The sequence below is a fragment of the Centroberyx gerrardi genome, chromosome 1 (genome assembly GCF_048128805.1).
Source record: "Centroberyx gerrardi isolate f3 chromosome 1, fCenGer3.hap1.cur.20231027, whole genome shotgun sequence".
NCBI classification, from domain to species: domain Eukaryota; kingdom Metazoa; phylum Chordata; class Actinopteri; order Beryciformes; family Berycidae; genus Centroberyx; species Centroberyx gerrardi.
The window spans coordinates 25,502,111-25,525,416 of NC_135997.1; the positions used below are offsets into that span (position 1 = coordinate 25,502,111).

Below are 23,306 nucleotides of genomic sequence, written 5' to 3' on the forward strand. Positions count from 1 at the left end.
AGTTTTGTAAATTGTTCTTTACCAATTATGCTTTGTGTCAGCTTATTGGTATGTGTCCATGGATATAGCAGAGCTATTCCTGTCCACTCCATCATGCTGTACCATTCTGTTTTAAATTTGTGATGTACATATGTGTTTTTTTATTTTCACTGTGTATGTCTTTCATGTTTTAACTTGTAAAGCACTTTGTGACTTGCTGTACAAATACAGTTTTACTTACTTACTTACTTACCAACAATTTTTCTTCTGACTTTGGTCATGTAGAAATAAAGATTCTATTCTATTCTATTCTACACACACTAGCCATCAGGTGGTGTCAGGTGGTGGTCTGAACTCACCGAGCTGTCGATACCCAGGGTCAGCAACATGATGAAGAACACGATAGCCCAAAATGTGGAGCCAGGCAGTGTAGAAATTGCTTCAGGGTAGATGATAAACACCAGTCCTGCCCCTATACTTACAGACACGTATACACACAGACACATGCACACACATATATCCATACCCATACACACACATGCATACACACACACAAAATGTATGACTTTCATAAACATGCCACATAATTTCTCATACTGAATACCACATGTAAAGAGGCATATACAAAGTACACTGCTTGACAAGATGTTGGAGAAAAAGCAGTCTTTGCCCTTCACTTGGCCTCATCATCACGCCAGGTTTTGGGCATAAAAAAGATAAGACAGTAATGGATAGTGGAGAAAATACTGCACATTTTCTATGTAATTTTACTGAGCTCGGGAGTGTCCATCTTCTAGGGGAACAAATGTATTTAATGGAAAACAAAGTGTTCATTTGTGCATGTGACCTACCATTGTTTGCGTACAATATATAAATCGTGTGCCCAAGTTACATAAGAAAGTGTGCAAATAGATAAAAAAATGTGTGCATGTGATATCTTAATATATAGAGCCAATCTGTGTTAGAGTAGTGTGGTAGCAGTGTTACCAGTAGTTAGTGTATTGTGTCTGTGCGATCAGCACTTACCCTCTGTGGCCACATCTTCTATTTTCACCCCGTGTTTGTAAGCCATGTATCCGAGCACAGAGAAGATGGCAAACCCTGAGAAGAAACTGGTGACGCAGTTCACCGTGCTGGTCAGGAGAGCATCCCTAGAGAGAGAAAACACACACACACACACACACACAACAAGGAGATTGAAAGAGAGCTTCTAAATTCCCACTTTTTCCAAACCTTACGTTCTTGAGCAGATTTGGAAATGTTGGCTGGATGTAAAAAAAAGACTGAAGAACAGTTTTATTTTTTCCATGCTTTCCAGACTCTGTCAGAATGTGTTGTACTGTATGAGCGCTGTTGCAAAAATACATTTAAAATTTAAAATAATCAGATCTCCTGCAGCAAAATTTATTAACCTGCCAGTATCATGCTAACAGTAACAGTAACAGTAACTAAACATTTCCACAGTTTGTCTCACTGATATTTATGAGCCATAGCTAAAATCACTGAACTGCTGTTTTTCTGTGACCTTAAAAGGTCGGTAAATTTAGAAGCTTTTTTATGAGGGTCGGGGATTTGTGTTACTTGTCTTACATGCTTTCCATGGGTTGATCTTCAGCCAAGACACTGTGTTTTTCAGAGGGGCTATTCAGGTTAATGAGGAGTTGGTGGATTTTCAGGTTAATGAGGAGTTTGTATTCTCTCCTCCTGGTTGGTGGTTTCATCTATAATTAGTGTGCTGTTCTGTGGGCTCTAGCCTGTGATTGCCTGACAAAATGAATAAAGTCAACTTGACCTCGGCCGCCTCCTGGGCTGATGCAGAGGAAACCTCTTTATGAAGTCTTTTCTTCCCCTTCTTTATTCTTTTTGTATTGCGTGTGGGCAGTGACAGAAAATTACACTTTTTATCCAGGCCAGCTCTTGACTCTAGCCCAGGTCATTACACACATGCTTCCACACTCCTGCGCACACTCATATGCACAAATACATACACACACACACCATCAGTTTAATGGATATGACAGATGTATGTTGCACAGCTACAGTTTATGGCAAAAAGGAGTTGTCTGTTTAAAGGCTGCTTAATAAAATAAATTAATAAAAAAAAAAACAATCATTGTCATGGCATTTCTATTACAGTTCCTGAACCAGTTAGTATATCATAAGTGACAGACCATACACTATTCCACTTTCATTAAGTTTGGATATATTCTTTTTTTTTTTAACAATTGAGAACAACTGAGAGCTGCCCAGCACAACCACAGACCTCCACTGTTGGCCACTGAGAAACTCCACTGGAATACAGTTTGGGGTTCAGTGTCTTTCTTAAGGGCGCCTCGTAGGTTGCTGAGGGGGGAGACACTGTGACTGATTCACTGCTCTACTCCCTGTGCAGATTTTCTCAACTGGTTTGGGCATTCAAACCCGCAGGTCATTTGTCACTCTGAGTGATGCAAATTTCACTTCAACTTTGGAGGAAGGTGGAGGAAAGGGCAGGACAGGAGAGGAGAGGTCCACAATGCTTACAACATACTGTAGTACAATAAACACACTGATCTACCTTGGGACCCTTTGTGATGTGACTTTGCATTACACTTTACCCAGTATGAGATTAATGACTTAGCTGGGGGTGCTCCAGCAATAAAAACATTTCAGCACTGTCTATCTCCTATAGACATTCGGAATAGCTCTATCAAGACGTGTTTGGTCCACTGGGTATATTATATTTACCACCAGGATATGTCAAACTGCTGTATTGCCAGCAGCATCTGCCTCCCACAGTACTGCTGTATCCTATTAATGTGGAAAAAGATTAGCAGAGCTCACAACCTCACAACCTGCTGTCTCCAAGGGAGAGCAGTACTATGACAGAACAGTAAACACACAGCCTTTGGCTATAATCTGGCAACCCTGTCTGGCCTGCACTTTATCTATCCTGTTAACACCTGGCCAGAGGGGTCAGCTGGATAGATTGACATCACCTCTCCTGCTTTTTGATCCAGTTAAACACAGGAAAAGAGACTGCATAAGAAACAACAGGAGGCTATATTGCTATGGGCTTTATTGTGGGCTTTTCAAGATAGCGAAAGTGACATCGTTTGAAGTTAAACAGCGTAAGGTCTTACCTGTAGCAGTTGTTGTCAAATTTATTGTAGCTGGCAAATGCAATGAGCACACCAAATCCTGCTCCTAGCGAGTAGAAGATCTGGGTGGCCGCATCAATCCACACCTAGGGCAAGATCAAAGGGCAACAGCTTAAATGAGAGGAAAAACAACTGCTTCCAAAGTCTCAGAAATCCTAAAAAAGGATGGTCTCAGGCTCAAATTCTACACAGAGGATTTAAGGTGCTTAAAATGCACATTTCCGGAACAGCTTTACAGCTTTACCCTAAATACACATCACCTTTTGGCTCTACTTCGATCTTAATACCTAGAAAATATGTTCATTTGGCACTCACACTATGCTCTGAAGGGTCAAAACAGTTTGTTGTATGTGCATCCTACTGCTTTGCAGCAGGCTTCATGTTCATTGTGCCTTCTTTCCCACATCACTAATGTCATCAACAGACTCTGGTAGGTCAGTCAGGCATCAGACCCTTCACTCCTGTATAGCTGTGCACTTTAAACGTCATCATGGTTTATAGTAGCCTAGCAAACTGACCTCCCATCCAGCTCTAGCTGAAAGGTGACGGTCTAGAAACCTGAGATGGTGCTAAACAATAGCTGGAATGCACTCAACCTTTAACTGTAACATTTTATTGGTTGCCAGATACAGTATGTCACTCAAATGAGGGTAGGCAGCGCCATTAAGTTGAGTGCCCAGAATATTTACATGCGAATGTAAATATTAACGCCCATCGTTTGGACCAAGCAGTGGATGCAGCTGTAAGCGAGCTTGGCCTTGTTTTGAAAGCGCAGCAGGTCGCCTGTTACTTTTAAAAAGATTTCCGGGTTCTTTTGTTGCAGTTACTTTGCATGGACCGCTGCAATACACTGACAGATAGCAACATATATCTAAATATTTTCATCATCATGACACAACACATACTGGCATTTTATAATAACGCACATTGTATAAGGAGCACTTTTATGTATGTATGTAATATGTTATCAACTATGTTTGCGAACAGTTCATTGACTATATTAACTAGCAAGTCAAGTAGCCTAAGGTTGTTGTATTCTCCATAGATGAGATTAAAGCAGCTGATCAACTAGGGAGCCAGAGAGCTGAAATCATATTCATATAAATTGCTTCTTAATTAATATCATGAGTAAGGGTGCTTGTGTTTTAATCAATGAATGGTCATTTATGTATGGGAATGCTTGCTGTCAGTATGTATATAGAGATGGTTAAAGGGTCTTGCAGCTAGTCAGATAGCTAAGTGATGTAAGGTTGATTCAATGCTCCCTGCATCTCTTAATCATGAAAAACAAGGAAACGTGGTGATGGTGGTGATTTGTTGGCTGTCAGTCCTCCCCACTTCCAACATCAGGTAAATGGATCAGGCCACTTGGTTGATATGTCTTTGTGCTTTTTGCCTTGTCAGATTTACCAGATGGAAACTGAAAACCCCAGTTGGTTTCCTTTGGAGACCTTTTGCTTGCAGCTCCAAACACATAGTTGGCATTTGCAGCCTCTGTCAAGTGGAACCTAGGAATCCCTGGTTCCTGGCTGTTTCACAACATTTGAATTCAGTCTATACATCATTGCTACGGCTGCGCTGCAAGACTGAATGTGTACTTGTTCTCCTAACTTATCACATATGCTACCCTGGTGGAAGCTTTTATCTAAAGTACCATACAGTACCATGCATGCACACATTTTCAGACTGTAACTGTCTACCCACTGAATTACAGGAAAACAGAAAGAAGCCTCTCTAAATCCACACAGACGCTAATGTGAATAACTCCACAGAGGAGTGTGACTGAAAGGTACAGTATGTGATACTTTACGGCAGATAGGTAGCATTGCTCTCTAGACCAACAAGCCCCGTCTCTAACCTTGGGGTTGTTGAGCTGTTTGAAGTCGATGTGGAGGTAGGCCCTGATGCCGTCCATGGCCCCTGGTAGAGTGATGCCTCGGATCAGCAGCACAAACAGGACCACGTAGGGCATGGTGGCTGTGATGTACACCACCTGAACACACACACACACAGAATAAATGGGTAAATGGCCAATACTGTATCATAACAAAAATAAGTCATATTGCCCTTTTCTTATTCCACCCTTCTATCACTAGATACACACACAGACACAGGACATGGCCGATAGCTTATCATAACAAAAACATGTCCTATTCCCCTTCACGGATTCCATCACTCCATGAATTGTATGATTATGTGCTACACTAACATAGCATGCCAAAATCCTGACAAAGAAAGAAAGACAGAGAAAGAGAGCATGATAGGGCAGAAAAAAACTAATGTATGGCAACAGTGGTGACTAGTAAATGTGTAGGGATGGCACAATATATCAAAATTCAATATATCGCAATACAAAAATGTGACAATATGTATTGCAGGGAAGAAAAATGAATCGTGATATTAGCTCCATTTTATTCTGATGTCGTTTACATTCTAGCAAGCCAATGCCATTGCTAGAGAGATTTGTGGCTCAGAAATAAACATAAATCTGCACAGTCATACTTTATATGTACTATACAATCTCCAGTATGTTTTGCACTGTCCCTTTGCATTGTATGTGAGAGCTTAAATCGCACCGTCAATGTACGTCCACTAAAAGTGCTTGTTTTTGCCACTGACAGGCTCAGATTGTTATTATAAGTGTCTGACAACATTATGGAAAGGACCCTACAGAGAAATGAAATGTTTTTCTTTACCTTTCGCTTGATCCGGTCTGTGTGTAACCAAGTCTCGTGAGAGTTGACTAACCCTAACCCTTGCAGGAAGTTACACACAGACCGGATCAAGTGAAAGGTAAAGAAAAACGTTTCATTTCTCTGTAGGGTCCTTTCCATAATGTTGTCAGACACTTATAATTTCGCGGCTGCCGGCTGAAGCGATCTCGCTCAATACTGGACCAATTTCAAAAATTGTTGTCCCCTTTAGTCACTTAGACACAAAAAGATGGGAAAATAGGGTCCAGGTTGAAAAATAGCGAAGTTACCCTTTAATGTCCCTGAACCATGTACAGTAGGCCAGTATAAGTGAGTTTCTCTGCATGTCGAAATATCTCTGCTCCAGTGTCACAAAGACAAATTCCTGTACATTTATTGTAGTTGGAATAAGAAAGTGATTTGGATTCTAATTCTTCTTCAGAAGGAGAAAATAATTGGAGAAAGCAAAAGCACCTTGCCCGAGGACTTGACACCCTTCCACAGGCTGAAGTAGAGGATGAAGACCACCACCACCAGGCACAAGGACAGCTCCCAGCGAGGCGAGCCCAGGTCCTGGATGCCCTTACTCTCATGAAGATGCAACACGCCCCGCCTGCAGAAGGACACACCATGATTAGACAGTTAAAAAACAATCAAAAACACAAAGACATTTCTGCGATGCAGCATAAGTATTTTAAAGCGAATGTGCTTTTTTTTTTTTTTTTAAACCTTTATTTTAGGATTTTCAATATAAGACAAAGAGTACATCACTCGAGCAACTCAGCCACGATTATCTTCACAGATACAAAAAAGAAAAAAAAAGAAAAAACAGATCACAGGCGATTTATTACTACTTAACAAACATCATGTGGTGGAATTTTTTTTTTTTGGTATGGCAGGTTATTTTCCCTGGCCATCCTTTAACAGTTAATTATGTGTTTGTCTCGTGGGCCCACCCAGGTTATACTTGGCTGGGGAAGACTCAACAGAGCAGCCCACGCTTGAGGAGCCTGAGGTGGAGAATGTGTCAGGAGGTGGACTGGGACAGAGGCCCTCTTAGGACAGGCATAACGGCACTCCACCCACTACCACCATTTCAAACCCTTCACTTTTCTGTAGACTCCGTCACTGAAGTGAAATAAGTGATTCTTGTAGTAAGTTCTTGAAGTAAGTGCTTCTTGTAAGTGAAGACACTGTCTTCACTTACAATAATTTTATTTCAAGACGCAACGTCAAGTGACCTTTGTCAGGTATCTGAATAAACATTACAATGGGGCCTGTATAAACCCTATAAATCCCCTGATTTGAGCATTAAATTATACGAGACTTTAAAGAAAGAAGTGTAAATTTGATCTAAAACTAATGTAGATTCAGTGTCTGGTATCAGACTGGGTAAAAGCCAAATGATAGAGAGGTTGGATCATACAGCCATCTATGGGGTTTGCCTGGGATTTGGCCCGAGTTAACCTCTCTTTCTCTTTCTGTCTCTCTCTCTCTCTCATTCTCTAAGACAAAGAGAGAATACACACACAGTGCTTTGACTGAAATATTTTGTCAGTTAATGAATCAATAACAACCTCCATTCCCCCAGCTGCAAACACCTACTGTCAGATGAGGGTGGGCGTTCTAAGGTTCAAGTGTTTTATCATCACATAAATAACCAAGGGGAGACAAATGGTGTCTCTTCCTTCCCTATCTAAATATTGTTTCCTGCTGTGAGCTCGTTCCTCGAATGTCTGGTCAGAGTGCTGGACGACGGCCGCTTCAACATATCGGCTGCAAGGAAGCACGCCACTTCAGTTCAGAATGGAGAGAAGGGGCAAAGTTCACGAGATTTGTGACACAACAATATTGTTGGCACTTAAGACAGGAGCCGCTGTCAGACAGTCTATTGCCTTGTTGTCTGGTGACATTATGGAGCCACTGTAGAAATTTTAGCATTCACTTGCCAGGCTCCCTCATCATTTTACTGTGTCTCTTCTCTAGAAATGAGAGAGTTTATCCTAAAATGTTATGTCACACTGATCCTACATTAGGAAAAATGAAAAAGGTGTCTGCGATAGTACCGACTATGTTTTTCTGGTGACAGGGATACATCTTAGAGATTAAAACTGATGCTAATACTGTATAGCTCAAGTGGATGAACTAAATGCAACAAACATTGAACCAGTCCTCACATCAATGAATCCCACTCATGATCAATGGAGTTGTAATCAGGTTGGTATCACAGATTAAAATCTTTCTTCCCTTGTTCCTAACGTTGGGAATAACTTGTTGATGTTCACAAATACTGACTGAGCTGTCCTATGGCATCAGAAAAAAAGAAAGAAAGGGAAATCTTAAAATGAGTTGGGAAACACAATGGTTCACGCTCTGTTAAATTTATAACCCCTAAGCAGATAAATCATGGAGATCTGTCCGTCCAGCTGAAGCCTCTCCTAATAGGCAAAGAGGAGCGATGCGTGGATCCAACAGCAAAGACAGACATCAGGGACAAGACGTGATGTTTCACTCTCAGATGTGTCTTCAAAGCACAAAAGCACTGCGGAAAGGATTGCATTTTATTGGCATATTGATATCTCGCAGTGGACCCTTTTCATGCACTTTTGTTCCCCCGTGTGACATTATGGGTTGATAAGTAGAGGATCTGCATCTGGATCTGATACTCAGGATGCTTACACAAGAGCGCGTCACGAAAAACTTCAGTCACACGCAAACTATGTTCAGTCCCAGTGGACCATGGGATCTGTGAGACCCGTCTTCAGCATCCTATTTAATTACCTTGGGCTGATAATAAATTCAAAGCTATACGGTCTGGAGGGAGGCAGATAGAAGAGTGAAGAAGTATGTTCATCTGAGAAGGAGAGTACATAGAGTCCATGCCTCGCTCTGAACTAGGCCCGGACGCCGAGTGTTGGTTTTGTGATGCCCCAAGGCCTCCTTGTTCATCTGATAGTGCACTGCCAGTAAATGCTCCCCATAACATCAATCCACGTCCCTTTGGCCCAGTTACTCTAAACATAATCACTCTTATCTGCACTCCCTGAGCTGGTTATGCTGCTATCCCAACACTCCATGTTGCTGCTCGGTTGGTATCTGCGTACTGTAGGCTGGCACACCACTGCATGCAACCTGGGCTTGATGTTGGTTACAGAGCGGGAAACAGGGCATGTAATAAAAAAAAAAAAAGAAACCAAAAAAGAACAGAATGCAAACTTGACTAACAAAACACAGCTGATGGGATTTATCTGATACCAATTATTTTCTCCTTGTTATTTTAAAAGTAATCCTTTCAACAAAATATGTTAAATTGGGTGTGAGATTGAAGTGAAAGCAAAGCAATCTTCTTAGAGTCTATGCAATTAGATCTTTTTAACGAAGGCCATTTATCAAGTCCAGTTATGCCTGACGTTAAGGCAGATGTGGTTGCTTCAGGATGTGGGATCTATAGAAAAGGTTTGTGTGGTGATGAGACAAGTTGATGTTATATGGGATGTTTATAGTATGTAACCCGATTTCAATGTTGCTAAAAAGTATGCCACGACTATTGGGGAAGTACTGGTTATATCAGAGTCTGACCATAAGGTATAGATGGACAATAAAGGGCTTGGAGTTGAATCAGAAGAGTTGAATTATATGCCCGATTTAGGCCTTTTAAGGTCTTTCAAATGTTGAGACTGATCTTTGACCTCTCCTTGTGACTTTTGTGATAAGCCCACCCTAACCGCTAAGTGATTTGTATGCCTCTGCTTTAAGCACTCAAATAGTTTTCACCTTCGAAAACCTCAGGCCTCTCGTGTGATGAATTCTGTACAGTTATTAAAATAATAGATATGATATAAAGTAGTCGGCAACACATTACAGATTGTTCTATGAATCATCTCTGTGGGGTAACAGATTCTGGGAGGTTTCATTCATCTCTCATGGCAAGTTGTCAAATTAGTCTCAGAGAAATATCTAAACCTCTGGTCCCAGGTCAGCTTTTTGGCAGAGACCAGATTTTTGGCTGTCCTCAAATAGCCTCTTCCACTTCACATCTTCCAAACAAACCCAGTCACATGTTTTGGTCTTCACTTTCATAATAACTATCACTCAAACAGAAAGTGAAGCCATCTGGAAGTTTGTATGAATATGTTAAATCCATGCCTATTATGTTGAAGTCACACCGGCTTGTTCATCCCGGTCACAATGATTTTGACTGAGAATATTCACTGGAACATCGTCTGGGTTTTTAATCCTTTTCAAAGCAAGGACAATTGAAAAGAAAGAAAATATCCTGTTAGAGCCGGAAACAGGTATTAGTCTGTAACTTGCTCCAAAATGGTAGACTTGATGTTTTGTGTAATTTACCCTTTTAAATGGGTGTCAAAATGTTCCCACAATGAAAGCCGTTGTCAGACTTAACAATGCTGTATAATTGAAATTAAAGACTGTGATGCCTCACTGATGCAAAATCCTAATTGCTTTTTAACGCTATATGTAGCAGAATGGTGTAAATCATTATAAACTTTTTAATCACCTATTGTATGAGATCGCTTTTAGAGGAGAGAGGATAGGATGAAATCAGCGTATGAGTTAAATGGGGTCAGATGGTCTTAGACTTCATAGGTAATGTCATTGAGGAGTGAAATACCGGGTTGAAGTGAAAATCTCTGTAGAAGTTATGTGTCCCGCATTATAACAGCTCACACTGCTAATTCATATTCATACATTGCTCTAGTTTTCTTGTCATTATGGGACATATTTGGTGCCATATTTGGTGGTACTGGATGATCCCTGCATTCACCTTACAGTGCTTTGCGCTTGCAAATGGCACACAAGGTATTGATTATAGAACAGCTTCTTTGTTCAATTAGAAATGGCCTGGTTGTTTTAACCTTTTGTAAATATGATAATAACAGCATTTAAAAGCAATGGTCATACATGTGTAATTGAATTTGGTTGAGGCTTCCTGATGATTTTAACACAGCTTCTGAATGATGTAAAGATTCTAAGAATAGGATTTGTTTCAAATAAAATTCTGTCAAAATTGGTGATACATTCCGATGATAGCAATAAATGTGTCACCAACCCTAAACCTAAGAAACAGTGGCCATACTGATCTGCTTTGATCATTTGGTTGAATTTGATCATTTTGAGGATTAATCAAAATCAATAAAAGTTATTAAACTTATGAAATATGACACAAGAGAGTAGCCTGTAGGAATTATAGAACCTAACTCCGATGGTAATTATCACAATTCATCCTGAACTCACAAGCAAAAGAACCAGGGACCTATTTATCCCCATTGCTTGCTTAATTTACACATGAAATGTTAGTAGCATCTTAGGCCTGTATGCTTCAAATTTTTATTGCAATATACAGCTATTGACTCCCTGTCTTTTCTTATAAACAGATGTCCAATGATCCAATGGTATTTGCTGTGTTATGTGTTTTAATTGTGTTTTTAATGTTTGCTTTTTATTGTTTACTGTACTGTCAACATGTACTGTTGCTTTATAGTGACGTCACCAATCTACAAAAACAGGCAGGGAACGGAAATGAAACGACATGCCATTTTTTCATGTGTGTATCACACATTTATGGTTATATAATGATAATGTGGACACAAAACTGTCAAAATTGTTATTTTACTAAAATTAGGAACAAGTGGCTGGCACTGAAAATGAATGTTACTGTGTAAAAAGCATTTCTCCGGAAAGCTTGCTATCTACCCTCGGCTAATGATGCTACTACTGCCGTGGAGCTTTGTAAACATGATTCAGTGAAGACACATGAATCACAAATAATACAGCTTTATAGCTAGGATCCAATATTTGCCCAAGTCTATTGCTTCTTGCCATGCTGACTCTGCAATGCTATTGAAATATTACCACAATTGTTTTTTTTGTTTTTTTTGGCATTTGAATTCGACAGTTCAAAGTAGAGAAAAACAGGAAAGAGAGAGGGTCATGACATGAAACAAAGGTCGATTCCAACCCAGTAAGTTGTGTTTAGCGACTTAGCCCACTGAGCCACCAGGACGCCCCTAATGAACCATGGTTATTCTTGTTTTATTGCGCTGCTTATCACCCTCCTTTTTTGCTTGGAGACTTTCCAAAGATCTTTTTTTTTTTTTTTTCAGGACAGCTGAAGGCGGAGGCGGTGAAGCCAATCCTGCAGAGCTGCTTCTGCCGTGCTACGCTGCTCCAACTGCAATCCAAACTGCTCCACAGATTGCAGTGTGGGGGACAAACTAGGGGATTTCATGCAGCGCTCATGGGTGGATATTATCTTGTTGAGTCCAGACACATTACACTTACACACAAGTACAAATAAGGTAATATTTTGCTTTAAAATAAGTATGGAATTGAATTGAATTGAATGTCATAATAAAGAGAATATACAAGAGTTTGCTTAAAAGGGGCAATAAGTAAGGTTTTTACTGGCCCATAGCGCAAAATGACCATAATATATCTGCGGGGGTTGATAGGGTTGTTGATCAATACCAAGGACTCAACAATTACTTCACCAGTAGCGTCACTTATAAACATTGCGTACACACAATCGGGACTTGAAAGATGTGTACGGCCCTTTCCACGCACAAGTTGGAATTTATAAAAAACAAACTTGACGTGAGAATGTGCGTACCTCTACTTAGACCCATGCATACGCACAATTTGGACGCACTGAGAAATGGAAACGTCGATGTCAAAGCAGTGAAATAAAGTAAAATGTTCTAATGTTCTAATATTTCAGCCAATTCTTAATGCTCCATATCAAATTACATGGACTTGTAATTTATTACAGTCCATAGGAGGAATCAAAAAATCAAAAAACGTAAGTCTGTTCTTAAGCCTTATGTGTTTGTTTTTCTTTTTTTTTTGTCAAATCATTTTCTCACACAAAGAGAACAGAATGACAAGCACATTTACTGTATATGCATATCAATTTTCATTAAGTGTTTTTCAATAACCAGTTATGGCAAATTTTGGGACTTAACGGGGTGGGAGTGAGGCTTGTTCACGTGCGCAAATTTCCAAGTTGATTGGGTTTTATTAAAGGGAAACACGCAGTTTAATAAATAAGATTATTTTTGCCATACACACTTTTCTCTTTTGTACATATCTACTACCACCACCACCACCCCCCACCACCCCACCCCCTTTTCAACTGCTCAGTGATGGAGGATGGTGCTTCAACCAGTGCCACAAGACACAAATCACAAAGCAGTATTATTATTACTATATCTTTCATCATGATAACCTTTCATTAGCCTCATCAATGATTTTGTATGAAGTCCAATACATTTACAATGTCAAGCAAGCCAATGTAATTGCATAAACTTCATATTCTCTAAAAGTCTGACACTTCAACACAGACTGCTGTGTGGCTCCTGGGTTTAGTCTTGTGGTTGAACATCTTCTCCTTTATGATTCCAAGTCTGTCATTAGTGCTTTTGTATGTGACTGAGGGCCAGAGCATGCATTGTAAGTGACAAATGCTTTGCGTCCGCCCCAGAGCGGGACATGAGAACTAATGACTGTTCTCACAGGCCATTTGCAATGCGCCACCAAAAGATTGCAGGGCAGCAGTGATCAATGAAGCCAATAATAAAGGCCTAATAGTAGAGGAAATGAGGACTTAGCCCATCCTCAGACAGCTGAGGAGTGGAGGACACACATCAAAGTAGACTGATACGTGAGAACCAGAGCTATGTGCTCAACGAAAGCATGACAGGACAAGTGGAGTGGAGTGTGAGATGGACAACAGTGATCATTAAAAGCTTGGGAAACTTTTGGTTTTTCCTTTTAAGATGAAGGAAAGTAAAAGTCTACTCAAAATTATATTTGACTACTCAAAGAAGATTACTATTTAGACATATTCTGGAAATTTCTGCAGAGGCAACGTTCATAAGTCAATAAACTGCAGTTGGCCCTTGACCTCGTCTGCAGTTTTCACAGACTGCCACCTCTATTCCCTGTTGGTTCCAATAATATGACAAAGTGAATCTTGGGGGACTAATATTAAGAATGACATATGTTACCCAATTTGGATAAAACACACAGCTGAAGAAACAAAATGGCATGTTGATTGACACTTGAAAACAGGACTGAAGGCATGATGCTCAGTAACATCCAAAAGCAGCAATGTGAACGTTTTCCCAAGAATGAGCTGGGGAATGAGCTTCCCTAACCGAATACTGCAGAAAATGCAAAAATCAACTCAACTCTGACCAAACCAGTAGGAACTTAGTGATCTGTCCATCCATCAGATCTGTCTTATCTTGATTTTGAAAAAACTGAATATTGCTGTTGTCATGTGAAAAGCTTGTAATTCCAATTTTGATCATTTTCATTTCTTCACTTCAACTGAATTAAGCTACATTACATGTTCCCCTATGGGTTAGGGTTAGTGTATGCCATTGCATGGGACATATGAAAACATTGGTCAAGATACAATTTTAACTGATAAATGTGCCACTCTCAGTCAAATTTTAACACAAATTGCTGAGGTAATTAAGTAGATATACTCTGTTTGGTTTGTTTACTGTTTAAATAATCTAGATCCGATCTAGTAGCTCATGTATGACTATCAGCTAGAATAAGAGACAAATAGTTGTCAATTCTAAGCACAGGGCAACCTTGCTCAACGAGTTCAAAATCCACAAGCACTTGCAAAGCACATGTGTCCTGTCCTGGACTAAAGGGTGTTTCATTTTATATCATGAGTAAAAAGTTTTACTGTTGAATGTTCTCATAAATTAGAATCAAATGAGAACACTGGGCACAAGAGAGTTTGTAACAGAGTAGGAGATGAAGTGAGAGAGTTAGTTGTTGACTCGGTTGTCCCTGCTCTCCCATGCTGTGCCTTGGCCTTGCTCCTGTACTCAAAGCCTGCCATGAGCAGGAGGATTTGTAGTCCCCAACAGAGCCGGGGCCCCATACAAGGCCTGCCTCAAAGTGTACAATGAGATTACTATTGCTTTCACAGAAAAAGGCACCTGTATTATCCTGAGCCTGTTCTGACCACATCTACTGCAATGATCTCTATGAATGGAGGGTTGTAGTCCACCTGGAATCAATAGTACTCACACTGACACTACGGACCATGGTACTGTAGTTTCTGCTCTTTGAGCAATCTTACATCACTTTTCTCAAAGCCTGTGATGAATTATGATACACACATTAACTCTCAAGGATGGAGCATTAAAGGCAGAACTTTCCAACTAAGTGCAGTGAGACCTGGTTTACTCATCTCTCGCATCACTATATGAAGTTTTGAGGGGTTTGATGAGAGAGAGAGTTGAAGGGAAACCAGGGATATTGATTAAATAAACATACGAGACATCAATGCAGCACAGCGGTATGGAAGAGGAACTTTAATGTGCTGAATTGTTGCCTGTGACGCACGCTCTGTGTTTTGTTTGTGCCCCACTCTTAGCACATCAGCTGAGGATAAGTCCCTTGTATTGTCCCATTCATCCCACAGACTTCCTCTGGGCCGCACAGTCAATCTTCACACAAGCTGAGACAGAATTGGCTGTCTTTGAAGTGCAAACGGATGGGGCTTTTTTCATGCACTTCAAACACTGCATTTGAGCTTTTTATATATACGCCTTTTATAATGCAAACATTTATGGGTGGATCGCTGAACAATTTTGGGGTTCTCTTCTGTTCGAGTCACCTCTACACCGGATGGTGTTTGGGTGGGGTTATACAAACTGTACCTGTACCATTCAGACAGTATTCCCAAAACAAGAAAGCATCACTTCCATGTGGAGGTGTTTGTTGTTGGCCGTATTATATTCAATATACTGACTCAGCCAAATTAACGCAAACCTATGGCAGACTGCAACCAAACAAACATCTACAAATAGACAATCACAATGAACCAAAGTCCAAAAATAGACAGTCTTACGGAGGCTAGTTACTTTTACATGCATACCAATACTTTGATCTCTCTGCGATCATGAAAATACTGTGATTAAAATATATAAACAGTAGAATCTAGTTATGCTACAATGATTAAGGTCATTACGTTGTGACACTTGCCCAACATACCTTGCCTTATTCATTTTTATAAATAGTGTCCCTGTTTAGATTCAAACTTCAAATCACAGCACTACATAAATTGCAACAAAGTTACACGGGAGCAACGGAAATACTAAGATAGCAGTATGATTGCAATTGATTTTTGTTATATTTTATTACTTCTTTTGCAAAATCTCTCTGGATAAGAGCATCAGCTTAATGCCTAAAATGTAAAATGTTAAATGAGAGATACAATTGATGCTGCTTGTAGCCTACTGTGGAGCAGGCACACAACAGTCTCTTCATTGTATATAAATAATATAAAGATTATTCCTTTTTCCCATCTGTTCGACAAATATAGCTTGCCCCCCATCCCATCTCTTCCGCTACTTTCAGATTAGGCACTGTGTTTTAAATGTGTTTCCTAAATTCCCTTCGCAGCCTCCCAAACAACTTAAGGATGATCTCTTTATGTGCAAGACTCACCAGAAAGCACTTATTTCTCAAATATAAAACGGTATCATATCTTTTACTAAGATTCCTCGAAGTAAAAGTAAAGCCTCTTGGGAACGGGAGCTGGGGGTTTAATTCACTGATGACTAGTGGAGCAAAGCAGTCCATAGAATACATTCTACAACCTCCTGCGCCGATTGGGGCTCATGCAATTCAAGGTTTTACACAGGATTCATATGTTACAGCCCAGACTTTCTGAAATATACTCAAATGTTGATAATAGATGTTACCGAGGCCATAATACACCCTGAAAGCTAAGCCATAGGTTCGCCCTTTGTCCTAGGATTCAAAACTACTGGTCTGAGGTTTTCAAAACTGAAATGAAGCCTTGCTATTTGGTTGCCATCTCTGGAGTTCCAGAGAACCAATCCTCATGAACACCTGGCCCTTGAACAAGCAGATATTCTTGAATTCTTCTCACCTGAAAATCTCCCACTCCTCCCTCAAAATGTTATGTTCTCTCTGAGAGGTTCAGTTGACAAGTTTTTCCAAAGGTGGCAACCATTTATTAATCATTTCAATAGTCTACTGAGGTTGCCACCTGATTCATTTCGATTCCTACTTTGCCCTCCAATCATTTGACTGGGTGGTGGTGATGGAGGTTGAGGTGGGACAGGATTTAATTCTCCTTTTGAAAATATTAAAGAATTATTTTCCTTTTCTTTATATTGATTTTTTTGACTGACTGTGCTGGTAAAGGAAAAAAGACACACACAAAAAAAATCTACGTGAAAGGAATATAAATGGAAACTTTTACGACACAACATAGCAATCGAATTATTGTCATAATACAATGAGCCAGCAATTCTAAGAAGTCTGATTCTTATCTGCTTGAGTCAGTTTTAGACTTTCTGACCAGTCTGATGTTTTGGTCTCCACTGCTCTCACATCAAGAGTGCCAGTGGAGAACATGCCTATAGCACTCTCACTGAAAAATGTAAGACTGTGTGTGTTTATGCACGCATGTGTGTCTGTGTATGTGTGTTTGTGTGTGTGTGTGCATCTGTGTTTGTGTCTGTGCCTTTGTGTATGTGTTTGTGTGTGGCATAGAACACAAATCACAGACCGACAAAAGGCGTTTTTGGAAATTACTCACTCGTAGTACTCCGCCGCCGGCGTGATCTTGTACTTGGCGTAGGACGTCCCGTTGCCCAGGAAGGACCCATTGATGTACTTGAGGTCGGTGCAGTTCTCACTGTTCCAGCTGTTGCCACAGTTGAGCCAGGGCAGCTCGCTGGTCATGGAGGAGAACAGGTAGTGGAGGGACCAGGCGATGATGACGTTGTAGTAGAAGCCAACATACAGGGCTATGAGGATCACAGTGTAGCCCACACCTGAGGAGCACAGGCTTATTAGTGGGGGAGAACAAAATGATGCTGTGATTTGTTGCCATGCTGTTTATTGCTATGCTATTCATTATTAACCAAATGTTTTTGCACGTCTTATACTGCTACAACATCTGTACAACACTGTGTAGTTTCTACACCTGCAGTTCATTATTCTAGCAATAGAGTGGTCCAGTTTTGAGTCCTAAAACTCGGAAGTGAGTTAGCATGTTTGAGCCATGGGTTCCCCCGGCTGAAAAGTGGTTATGATTTGAATGGGGCTTTTGGTTAAAAGCCTGAAATAAGGTCTGTCTAAGACAAGCCAGTTAAGACAGTTTCACGTTTCGTTCTGTGAGATAAAATAAAGCATTAAACATTTGTGAAGTTTGAAGCTTTTATATGCCCTAATAAAGTAAGTTGCTAACAAATGTCTAGCTGTCTTGAACTACAGCGAACTTGAATTGAACTACAGTGGGTTTGTTCCAAAATTATCTCGTCATTATACTGAATAGTCCAACTTAAAGCCATAAGCTCTACTACTCACACTCTTTTTAATTTAATGATATTCCGTTATAGATTTACCAATTTATAGTTTTCTCTAATTGTATTTCTTTAAATTGTATTTTTTAAAATTAGCTTGTGTACCGTTAGCCAGCTAGTTAATTTGTTACCTTTAGCTTTGAATGTTCGTGATGCTGGAGCAATGCGACCTCTGCTGGAGTTAATTTTTTCACAGGTTAGCCTAGCGTTAGCTTTTTACTAATATCGATTACATTTATGCTTTAAAACTTGTAAAGGCAGTGTTGATTTGTGAAAATTATGTCACATGACAAAACGTAATGAATATCATAAGCCTGTGTTAAACACAGAGCTTATTTTCGGCATCAATCCAAAACCAAAAGCCCATTGAAGTTATAGTGGGGCGGCCACCAATGAACCATGGCGGAGCTAACTTCCAGGTTGGCCTATAAAAAAACGTGGCTGGACCAACCTGTAGAGGGCCTTCTTTAGTATGCTAATGGGTTTCCCAGTGATGCAATAGGTATATGGTACAGTCAAGTAATATTGGCATCACTTAATTACAAATAATCAGTAAAGAATGCACTTACGGGTATTATGGCTTTTACACAACGATTAACAATGAATGCATACTGACTGAAAAGGTTCCCTCAAAGCAGTATACATACATAAGAATAAAAACCAGGAGAAAAGAGGATAGTTCGCTAACTATCCCCACTGTTACCACAAGAGTTAGCCAAGCAGCTAATAAAGCATGGCTAACCGGTTGAAACGCAAAACTGACCAATCAGACTGCGTGGTTGAAACAATCCGTTCTATAATCTTCGACATGTCACCATAGTTCCCGTGAACGTCTCTTCTGTCATACATCATTCAGATATACAGTATATTTGGCATTTAGGTCTGTACAATTCTGTGAAAGCAGCATTTAATGATTCTACAAGAGATAGCAGCCAAAGGAAAGTTTCATTTTTAATAAGCTCCTCATTTTTTTCACTACCTCCCACCATCACTTGTGTAAGTGATAGTGTGATATGAAAACTTATGGTGGATGAGCAAAGTTTTAACATTCCCTTATTTGTGTTTTTTCAGGTGCACACAGTGTATATGTGCTCTTGTGACATGTAATAAGGTATATATCTCCCTGCCACGCCCAACCTCCTATCCCAAGATAACAGAATAAGCGAGGTTTCATAAATCACATTAACCGACACGTTGGCAAAAGAGAAAGTTTGTGCATTCAACACTTAAGGAGTTTTGCAACAGAACTCTTCTAAAACTTTTGGCTCACGAAGGTTGTCCTATCTAAACTTTTAACAAACGATTGATAATTAATGTGCTATCATTAGCAATTGAACAGCAGTTGACATTCTGTTAATATTTTGAATTGATTGACTTGCAAGTGAATTGACCCCAACCTTGTTGCTCAGCATACCGTGGCCACTACCATGGCTCTGTGTGGCCCAACTCTCATCTCTTTGTGGCATTTGAAAAAGGGGAAAAGGTTGCAAGAACAAGCAGAGAGAGGTCAGAAAAGCATGGAGAGGTGAAACTAAGCAAAGGGAGATGTGACAGGAAGATTAGTAGTTACAGGTGACACTCATGAACCTGCGAAGGGGAAAGGACATTCAAGGTGGGATGAAATGGAAGGGCGCGACACTGAAAGAAAGCAAGAAGAGCATATGAGTCAGCGGCAAGTGGCACAGGTGAAGAGGTGAGAGAGAGAGGCAGAGGTGAAGAGACGTGCATGTATCCGTGCGTGTGCGTCTGTGTGTGTGTGTGTGTGTGTGTGTGTGTGTGTTGCAGCTCACCTTTAAAGACGGGGCATATTTTCCAGACTGTAGCTGCCCCTTCCCTGTTGTATTGGCCCAAGGCGAGTTCCATGTAGAACAATGGCATCCCCGCAATGACCAAGAACAGAATGTAGGGGATCAAAAAGGCACCTGGAGAGAGAGGAATAAATACATTTTGAGCAACTTTTGATGTTTACACTCATCCAGAGCGACACTCACAATGAGCACAAAAGCAAAATGATCTTAAATCCCTGGACTGGCAACATTACAAGCCACCAATAGTAAGGAGTGCAAGGGTCAGATCCACAGCACCCACATCCCTGTGTGTAACACTTTAGATTAGGGAACACTTAACTATTAATACGTTGCTTATTAACATGCATAACATGCAACCATATGTGTATTGGTTCATTATTAGTCATTACAAACCACTTATTAGCACCTTATTCTGCACCTTATTCTGCACTATTGCATTCTACAAGTATACCCCAGAAACTATGAGTTTTCCCTCAATAGCCTCCTAATTAGTGCTTATAGCAGTCAGTAAGGAAGTTGTTGCACATGAATTGGGCTTTTAGTATGCTTTGCTCAGTATGGGGCTTATAAGGTGCTAATATCACATATTATTGAGAGAAATTATTAAACTATTGAGGGAAAACCCATAGTTAATAGTTAATATGTGTTCCCTAATCTAAAGTGTAGATCAGGTATGATAGAGAAGTGCTAACCAGGTGCGCAGAGAGGAAAAAGAGCAGCGGGGAACTTTTGACATTCTAGGAAGAACAACACATCATAACGTCCAAGCAGGAACGCTCACAGCTATTTTCATGCTATGGCGTAGTTGCACATCAGTCAACAAGGAAATGACCTCTCGTAATTGAATTGTTCACGGTATTGTTCATGACAAATGCCATATTATATACGGTAATGAATACATTTTGCTGAGGGTCAAACAGAGTATGACAGCCCGGCTGTGGAGCTGACCCCTTGGGCCACTCAGTACAATATGTTTATTTTCGCCACGTGAATGGACATGCAGGTAATCACAGGACAGGGGCACACTTTCTAGTGAGCACTCTGTTGTCATGAGTGTTGAAGGCTAAAACAGCACTCTGATTAAAACAACCCTTGTTCATTCAATACACATGCAGTAGGTACAGTAGTACAGTTTCACAACAGGACAGCTTCACTTTTCAATAGTTTTGAAAAAAGAAGTCCTGGTTGGCAATCAATAACTTCTTGTATTTAGACTTTGATTGGCTGAGTGACTCCAAGCCCGGTCACTTGTGATTTCATCAAAGGATTTGTCATCAAACAAGCTTGGATTCCTTTCATTTGTTTGTTGTCCATACATTTATTACTTTGACATTGCAGCGTGTTCTTGTTTGGTAACTGTTCGTACAGTAGGTCTATTTCAAAAGCAGCTTTTCATGAACTGAATCATGAATCATTTGCTTAGAGATGCTGAAACTTGCCAGGAGTCATCTTATGGTCTGAAAGGTTGCAGGTCAAACCTTTCAGTGGCACTCACTACACTGCATTCATTACAGTACGATTTGTACAGTGGGTTTTGCCATGTAGCTACAGGACTTGACGGAATAAGGCATTTCCTTCATCATCTAAGCTAAAGACACTTTCCCGTTAATACGCCTAAGGCTATTACAGGATTAAAATAATTGCAATTGGCACAACATTACTAGCAACGCTAAAATAGCAGCGCTGCTTTATTTAGGAGGCTGCTAAAGGGGGTTTTGACCCTTATCTCGAAACTAAAAATAGAAACTTGCTGGTCCTTCAGCGCTAAATTAGAGTAGACACAGAACACAGACACAGAACACCCCTAACGAAAAATCACTATAACATTACTGTATGGACTTATAGTGTGTCTGTAATCAATAGTGAAAGGATTTTCTTAGGTAAAAAAAAAAAAAAAAAAAAAAAAAGAATCTACAGCGGCTATATGATAGCCTATCATTTTAAAGTTTTGTGTTCTAAAATTTGAGCTATTTGTGTGCGCGCACAGACCGATTAGAAAGTTAAGACCCCACGTTTAGTTTGGTTCACTCACCTCCTCCATTTTTGTAGCACAGGTAAGGAAATCTCCAAACATTGGCCAGGTCCACTGCGAAGCCAATGACCGACAGGAGAAAGTCTATTTTCTTGCCCCAAGTTTCCCGTTCGTCCTCCGAGGACCCGGGAGGACCAGCGTGGGGGCTGGGGGTGGGAATGATGGAGGAACTGGTGTACTGGACGCCATTCTGGTCCTTCACCAGTATCAGTTCTACCTCTTTTTTCTCCACATTGCACTGTTTCAGCGGGGCCACCGACGAGAGCTTATGTTCTGGCAGAACCTGGATGTTCATCTTCTCTGCGGTGCGTACGAAGCCCACGCCGGCCCGGTGCTCTCACGGCCCCCGAGGAATTGGCGAGGGTGATGTCGGTGTTGCTGAGTTTGAACAGTGATAACGAAGGAAATCCCGCTGGCAAACTCCGCATGAGCGACTGTTCTCCCCGGAAAATACAGCTGACACCTCCGCATACATGGGCTGAAGAGGGAGAAAGAGACACAAGAAGTTTGGAGAGGTTTGGGTGATGTGCGTAAAGTTTCCCTGAATAGAATTACGCACAGGGAGAAATGTTTTGTTAGGGTGTTAGAAGAGAAATGGGTTACATTTTCCTCCTAAATCACACAGACCTGACATCTATCACTGAACTAATAACAGTATAGTATTAAAAGATGAAGCATTGTATCTGTAATGGGCACCAATAGCAGGTGCCGAGTGAAAGGTACTCCAGAGCGAACTTCTCACTACGTCACTGCGCGCATGGAGCGCATTCTGCCCTTTAACAGTTTACTCAATCAAAGCATTACCTTAAAAAAAACATTATTCATACAGATAATCAGAGAAGTAAATAGTTAGTTGCATATGTCATCGTTGCTAAAGCAATTTAAAGCCGTGAAGTCGAAAAGGCTTAGTCCATACTTGTAAAGCTAGGGACACTTCTCCATGACCCGCCGCTGCTGTTGTCCAGATGCGTCTGAGGGAAGACTGCCCATTCTGAAGGAACTTGAAGACTCGCCTTCTCCAGCAGAGACGATATAAAATGTGAGCTTTTAAATCAGTTTCCTCTCTCTCTTCCACGTGATATTTTATAATTGAACTCTTTTCCTCCAGTTTGATGCCGACTTGCCATGCCCGCTGTTTGTCTGAGCTGAAGTTCTGCTCCTGACTTCACATTGCAAAACCAGACACAGGGAGCGCATTAAGATTAATCCATGGGAAGTGGAACATGAAATGATGACTTTACATATTCTACAAATCAAATATT

At 40.5% G+C, this 23,306-nt stretch overlaps 1 protein-coding gene across 1 annotated transcript in view; it reads right to left on the reverse strand.

The window, feature by feature from the left end:
• Positions 1–23,059, reverse strand: part of slc6a2 (solute carrier family 6 member 2) — a 35,715-nt gene extending 12,656 nt beyond the window's left edge. The window contains exons 1-9 of the mRNA XM_071894328.2: positions 22,961–23,059; positions 22,045–22,522; positions 19,995–20,126; positions 17,436–17,673; positions 6,287–6,425; positions 4,978–5,112; positions 3,102–3,205; positions 1,006–1,130; positions 339–451 (exon numbers count right to left, since the gene is read on the reverse strand). Coding sequence (XP_071750429.1) covers positions 339–451; positions 1,006–1,130; positions 3,102–3,205; positions 4,978–5,112; positions 6,287–6,425; positions 17,436–17,673; positions 19,995–20,126; positions 22,045–22,339 — 1,281 coding nt within the window. The 5' untranslated portion in view covers positions 22,340–22,522; positions 22,961–23,059. The remainder of the gene's footprint in view (positions 1–338; positions 452–1,005; positions 1,131–3,101; positions 3,206–4,977; positions 5,113–6,286; positions 6,426–17,435; positions 17,674–19,994; positions 20,127–22,044; positions 22,523–22,960) is intronic.
• Between the last annotated feature and the right edge of the window lie 247 nt (positions 23,060–23,306).